The 6,989-nt window shown below is 43.7% G+C and overlaps 1 protein-coding gene across 6 annotated transcripts in view; it reads left to right on the top strand.

The window, feature by feature from the left end:
• Nucleotides 1-4,006, top strand: part of magi1b (membrane associated guanylate kinase, WW and PDZ domain containing 1b) — a 130,439-nt gene extending 126,433 nt beyond the window's left edge. For 5 of the 6 annotated variants that reach the window (XM_065955050.1, XM_065955051.1, XM_029277181.2 and 2 more), the window contains one exon: nucleotides 1,958-4,006. In XM_065955050.1, coding sequence (XP_065811122.1) covers nucleotides 1,958-3,198 — 1,241 coding nt within the window. In that variant the 3' untranslated portion in view covers nucleotides 3,199-4,006. Of the gene's footprint in view, nucleotides 1-1,003; nucleotides 1,084-1,957 lie in introns of all 6 variants that reach the window. The other variant, XM_065955053.1, reaches the window with a different exon arrangement.
• The last annotated feature ends 2,983 nt before the right edge of the window (nucleotides 4,007-6,989 follow it).

Below are 6,989 nucleotides of genomic sequence, written 5' to 3'. Positions count from 1 at the left end.
TTTTTCAGCCATTTTAAAGAGAGAATCTCACTGTACTGTGCTTGACATTACTCACTGATCCATGGATTTTATTTGCACCCACTGTTACTGTAAGTTAAAAGCTGTGACCATAAGAACTCCACCCATCCAGAGTCAAAAAGAAAACGAGTCGCTCCAATTCTATAGACGTTTTTGTACAGTGATGAAAAGAATAGAGGCAAGTATTTTTGTTCCATGTACAGAGCCATGAATTGAAGCCACATATTAATGGATAAAAGTTTATTGCTGCATGAACTTGTCAAAAGTGTACATTGGATTTTTTTTCCCCCTTCTATTGTCTATTTTCCATAATATTTATGGAACCTTTCTTTTTTTAATCGTAATGACCAGTTTTGATTGATAGTCACGAGTCATTATAAATGTTCATTTTGTTACTTTTTATTTGAGTGGAGATGCATTTGCCTGTCCTGAAAAGTTCATCAATGTACTTTTATTTGCGCTAAGAATGTGCTGTCTTAACCTGCACCGATATGGCAACATGTGAACTTGTATATTTTGGATCATTGTTTGTACTTTTTAGTTGGCACAACCTTTCGACAGTCTCACCAGTGTTTCTTTTGATTTCTGTCAGCTATGTAAAACTGCTTCATACGCTGTTATTGTGGGTGTGTGAGTCTCACTGTCTTCTTTGGGGTTTGGGTTTCTGCTGCTTCTGTGTCCACATGTGTAGGTGGGTGTGTGGGTTAGTGTGTCCGATTGTGTGTGCGATTGGTTCCAGGACTTTTCTCTGTAACTGATGATTTCCACTGAAAGGGTTTGGGCAATTTCCTGGACTGTCTCTTTTTCTGAATGACTCAATGATCAAATAAACACGTTTTTTCATTGAAAAATCAACACAATAATTCTCCTTTTCTTCCTTCAAGTTGGTTCCTAGCGATCTAAACCCTGTGCTCTTCTCTTCTGTTTTTTTTGTATCTTCCCTTTTCTCTTTCCTGTATTACGCTGGGCTCTTGTCTTCCTTCAGGGATGGTCGCTCCCCATCTCACTGCATGTATGAGAAATGACAAGATGGGGGAGGCCTCTGTCCTCCAAAATCAGACCACGGTTTGTAACTGTCCTCCCCTGTCGTCTGGCTCTCTCTCCCACTTCCCGTGTCTCTCTCTCTTTCTCCATCCTGATCTCTGTGTGGTATCACCCATGCCCGTGCTCTGCTCCATGCATAGAAATCCATTCACCCAAAATGCATCGCCAGTGCCGCCGCTGCCGTAGCCGCTGTTCAGGATACTGTATGCTTATGTCTGCACCAGTTACATTTAACATTTACCGAATGTAAAATGGGATTTAGGTGTAACTCCTAGAATCCGATAGTTAATGAATTGTGTTTTCTGCTTATATAGACAAACAGGAGGAAGTTCCTTAAGGAGTCACAAAATTAATTTGAAATCAATTATTTTCCTTTAAGGCAAATCACCTCTTTTATGTCTTAGCCGTTACTGCAGCTTAATTAGCCTCAAACATTTACAAAGTGTCTAAGGCATCGTGTCAGTGCATGAAAGAGCATGGCTAATCAGTCCAATCAGGCAGCTTCATTATCATGCAGAACAGGGGCACTCCAACCAGCCCAGTCCAGCAAGCTGAGTCCCTTTCTGCCTCAGAGAGGTGACCTCAGCTCTACCTGAGAACAGGTTTGTTTCATGAAGAAAAAAACAAGTATCTTCAAGCAATGGCTGCCTTTGTGTCACTGCCATTTATTCTCATGTCAGCTACACTAAAGTTTTTCCATTGGCTGTTTTTTTTTTCTTTTTTGCATCTTACAACTAGCCATCTCCGTTGGTATTAACATCAGAACGGCTTCCATTGAAAATGTTCTCAGCTTTATGTCCGAGTGATTGCACATGGTGAAAGCACATAGGAGCCTTTAGAGTCTAGATCCATATTTGATCCCCTGCCCTGGTCTGTATGTCACATTCTCTTGCAGACGGCATCAACGACAACATCTCAGCCATCGCAGCCACAGGGTTACAAAACGCTGCGGAAGTAAGGGACCTGCCAACAACCAACGCACCATCAGAATCAAGTTTCCCACCAGAACCAAACCAGTCATCCCAAAGCGAGAAGGAGCCGAGCCGCCACGCTACTGGTACCGGCAAGCACCACCATTCCAATCATCGCCATCGCTCCCCCAACAAGAAAAACAGCAAAGGAAAACACAAGGGGAAGAAGTCATCAGGCGGTAAAATCAAACTGTTCAAAAAGAAGGATGACAAGGGAAGTGACAACCAACCCCGTTCCAGGGGCCGCCACCGTAGCCGCCATCGTTCTCCAGAGAAGGGGCGGTCACGCAGCGCAGAAAACACACTGGAAAGCCGTCACAGGGGACATCGACACGGGCGTTCACCAGACAGACAACATCGTCACCATTCCCCTAATCGTCGCCACCGCTCTCCTTATCGCTCTCCTTATCGCTCCCCTTACCGCTCCCCTTACCGTTCGCCACACCGCCACAGGTCCCCCCATCGTTCTCGGCACTACTCCCCAAGACGCCATGCCCACTCCTCGGACCCCTACCGTCGCTATGCTTCTCCTCCGAGACAGAGCCGCAGCAACGAGAAGCCCTCAGTGGATGACGCCGTTTTGAAGGAGCCGCCAACGTCTTCAGTGCCCAGAGTCCCTGTGGACGACAGCATCCTCCGTGAGCTGCCAGCCCTGGACCGCCTGAACCGGGAAGCCACACTCCCTCCACTGCGCAGAGAGGATCGCCTGTTTGCAGATGACAGCCTGCTGTTGAAAGCGTCCTCCATGGAGAAAGCCTACAGGGGGGACAGCTTGCTGAGGGACGTGGCGTCGGGCAGTTCGAGGAACGCCTACGGAGACATCACCTTGCCCAGAGTGCGTACCCCCGACTCAGATTCCGCCTACAAGAGATACAGCTCGCTGCTGAGGGGACGCTCACCTGACAGGAGGGACGGGCTCTTCGCCAGACGAGGAAGCTCCCCCGAGCCGCAGTACCGAACCCGCAGCCTGGGGAGAGACATCTCCCCAATCAGGAGCGACACAAGGGGAGACTCGGAGGACGAAGAGGACGATGACAACTTTGTAGCAGCGAAGGTGAGGGAGTACTACAGCACGCTTCAGACCAACACCAGTCGCTCATCCAAGGCCACACTCCCCGAGCCCAAGAAGACCCACAAGACAAACCCCAAAGACCTGAGCATCTGATTGGACGCTGTTAGACAATAACAGCACCTAACCACAATACACCTCAAACACTTACTTTTAATACCATTTGGTTCAACAGAAATGCATCCAATTATGAACTAACAAATACATACACACACCAGACAACACTAACTTAAATGCTTTCAGAAACTGAAATACTTACACACACACACACACACACACACATACTAAACACACACATGCACATTATGTAACATGTTACTAACAAGACAGTGATTCTAAAATTACTTTTGGGAGCTGTTTTTTTTTCCTTTTTTTAAATTCTTTTCCTTTTTCTTGTTTTTGGTTTAGCATTCTACATTTACAATAAATAACAAAGTTTTCCAGAAAATGTAAAACCATAAAAAACAATGATGTGCCTAACAGTTCCATTAACAACAACAATTTGATTTCCATTTGATACCTGACGAGCATTTTGTGCTGCAGTCGTTGTCAGATGATGAATGGATGTACTTTTCCACAAGGAACCCATGGGAGTACTGCGCACCCAGATCACTGTAACGGGTGCTCACAATGATGCTGTGCATGTCTTTACCGGTTTCAATGTCTCTCTCTCTATCTCTCTCTCTCTCGCTCTTGCTCTCTCTCACTCACTCTCTCTCCCCAGTGCCACTGTTTTTTAGACATTTGACCAGACTATAGCACAAGCCTGCATTTGTTTGTATATTTTTGACAGTTTGCAGTATGTGTACATTCAGAGGTGATCATTTTAAATGAAGGAAGGGGAAATTAAAAGTTAAACTATGATGATGATGTTAAAATAAAATAATATATTCAACAAATAAAAGAGCGTGTGGTTGTTTTGGTTTGGTCTCTGTTGGATTTTGATTTGAATCTCTGAAGTTCTTAACAGTACAGAAATGGAGTCTGAAGTGTGAAAGCAGCAGAGGTAGATATTGGGTGGCAGGTAGAAGGAGATTGTGGAGCACTGAGCTCTCATCATATGGGCAAACGAAAAAAGACTAGAAGACTGAAGAGGCTGACGTTGTTATCTCAGGCCTCCCATAAGTGTGGATCTGAGTGTGAGAGGATTTGTGGATAAGTCTTTGAAGAAAAGTAAAGCAAAGAGCTTCCATCCTTTCTCAACATCAAAGCCTAGATCGAGCATAGAAAAAAATGTTCCTCCACTCCTCCTCTCTCTGCTTTCTTTGATTAGAGCGGTTTCAATGGCCCACTTTTCCGGTCGTCCTCAACAGTCCTTCCTCCTTTATTCACTCTCTTAGCTAAACATTTTTACACTCACTGAAGAAGAAAAAAATGACTATGAAGCTGCATCCATATTTCATAACAGTGGCAGAAATATATGGGTGATGACACCAAGCTGTGTGCACTATTTTATTTCCCCTCCAGAAACAACAATGGATGGAGGAGTGAAAAAGCAGAACACAGAGTGGTCACTCTTGGCGACCTGTGAACAGCAGGGATGTGCTACTGCAGAAAAATGAAATATTTTCTCTAGTATTGCCTGATGCTGCAGGATTTACAGGCAGAGGAGGTGCTGCATGAATCTGCAGCTGCTGGATTTAGTCCAACGACACACTTTTTTTGTTTAACTTTTATCTTTTCAGATAATATTTAATGTCATTCACTTTCAAGATTCAACCGTTGTCTTAATGTTGGAAAACACCCAATGGTTCTTGAATATTTCAAAGTCTTTTTAGGTGCAATTTAACCTCCTCACAGCCTCGCGTTGGATGCATGGATGTGTGCTCAAACATGGGCTGAAATGAGGATTTTCATAGCTTACCTAGTTTTTGCAGCACATGCCAACGTACTCGATACCATATGTTGAAGAGTATGCATTCAAGATTACCCACTGGACACAAGCTGCAGCTCATGAGAGGAAATGGGAAGCAGAGATGAGGCATCATGATCAAACACTTAACAGCTTCTTTTTTTTTTGGCCCAGTTTCTCTGCGATTCAACAGGGCCTCAGTGCGTTTTACTCCTTTTGATGCAATGATCTGAAAGTGTTTTTACATGACCGCATTTATGAATTTGGCTTGCTGTGCCAGTATGAGCCACATGCATTGCAACTCATTGTTTTAGGATAATTGATGATAAAATGCAAGTGGCACAGAGAGATCGTTCTGTAAATTTGGACTTCTACATGGAATCTTTATCACAATTTGTCCTTTATCTTGTAAGAAAGGGCTTTTATGTAGGGCAGACTGCGGACCACAAAGAAGAAACACAGAAGAAATGTTTGTATCCTGCACACACTCTCCTTGTTCTTCTCTTTCACAGTGAAGGGGAAGCAGCTCTTAAATAATGGATGTAATCCACTTTCGAGCGCAGAAACACTCCCCTCTCTTTAAATCTCTCCCTCCCTCTTTATCAGGACACACTCCACTCCTTTTCATCATGAACTGCAGGAACACAGCTCCATGTTTTATTGCTTGTGCGACCCCAGAAATGATTAACAATCCTTGTCTGGTAACAATTCATCATGTCAGTGCCAGGCAGGAGGATGAGACCGTAATGAAATGTCCAATAACAAAACGACTACAGCCCAGCATGGTGACGGCCCACCGGGTCAAGTCTCCATTCTCCCATCCGCTCAGCTTCAGGTGCTTTCGCGCCGACCTTGGAGTCCCTCTGCTCCACAGTTGCCATGGAAACACCTATGCAAAGAGCTCTTTCCGCAAGCTGACTGGAGAAGACAAGAGTTGTAGAAGCGTAAACAAGGCGGAGGTAGAGGAGTAAATGAAAAGAAAACAAAACAACAGTGCAGGGTTATTTTTGGTTGTGTGTGCTCAGGATTTCAAGATGCGTTCACTCGTGAGAGGGATAAAGTTTTAGTTACTTTTCTCAAAGGAAGCTTGGCATCCTACATAACAAGCCTGTTGTGGTTCACCGGCTGGCATGCAGTAGCTGTCCTCATACTATATCTGTCTCATGCTCCACTGCATGGAAAACTGGCCAATTCAGGATGAGGTGTGGTGGAGCGACATGTGTTGTTGGTGCTCAAATGCTCTTCTATGTAGTGTATTTTGCTTATCAGGATTTCAAACACTAAACTAAAAAGGATATGCTCTGTAAACAGGTAAAGTGTGGGGCTATTCAAGTGGCAAGTTTCATTTAATGGAAAGTTAGAAAAGTGCCTAGTGCAGTTGTCACACAAACCAATAAACTGTAAGCCAACCATGGCCACCGACACTGGATTACAGTCAGGCATTTTTAAATAAATTGGAAATTTTTGTCCTTTAGTTGAAAACACCCAGATTTTAATTTTATTCATGGTCCTAAATTCATAGATTTGGGGACACACATCAAATATCCCAGCTATTTGTCCAGCTGGTTGTTTGGCGTGTTCTTCAAATCTTTACAGATTTAACAAATACGTGACACTTGCTTTAATCCTGCCGCTGGAACACTTTAATGATTTTTCTGTTTTTACACCTCCAAACACAAGAGGAAGCATTTATCCTGTGGGTGTAGGTAAAGAGACTATTTTAAGGCCGAAATGGCGCATGCTTTTTGTATATTGTCCAGTTGAAAGGTACAGTATGAGCATGCTAATGCTAAACTTTGAGATAAAAAAAAAACACCACACAAAAAGTAAGGACATTTGAGTTTTGTAAATTATTTCTTTGTTGTAACAATACTTCTTAGCAATGAATCTTATACCATTGGAAAGCCTGTTTATTTCCCTCTTAAATGGTGCCACATTTGTAAGGAAGAAGGAAGCTGGGGATCGAGCCCTCGACCTTCCAATTGACAGAGACTGAGCCGCAGCCGTCCCATAGGTTAAACATTTCAACTTGAAT

This window comes from Labrus bergylta, chromosome 5, assembly GCF_963930695.1.
Source record: "Labrus bergylta chromosome 5, fLabBer1.1, whole genome shotgun sequence".
In the NCBI taxonomy this organism is placed as follows: Eukaryota; Metazoa; Chordata; class Actinopteri; order Labriformes; family Labridae; genus Labrus; species Labrus bergylta.
The sequence above is the reverse complement of the archived record's forward strand: the minus strand, read 5'-3'. Positions and strand labels throughout refer to the sequence as shown.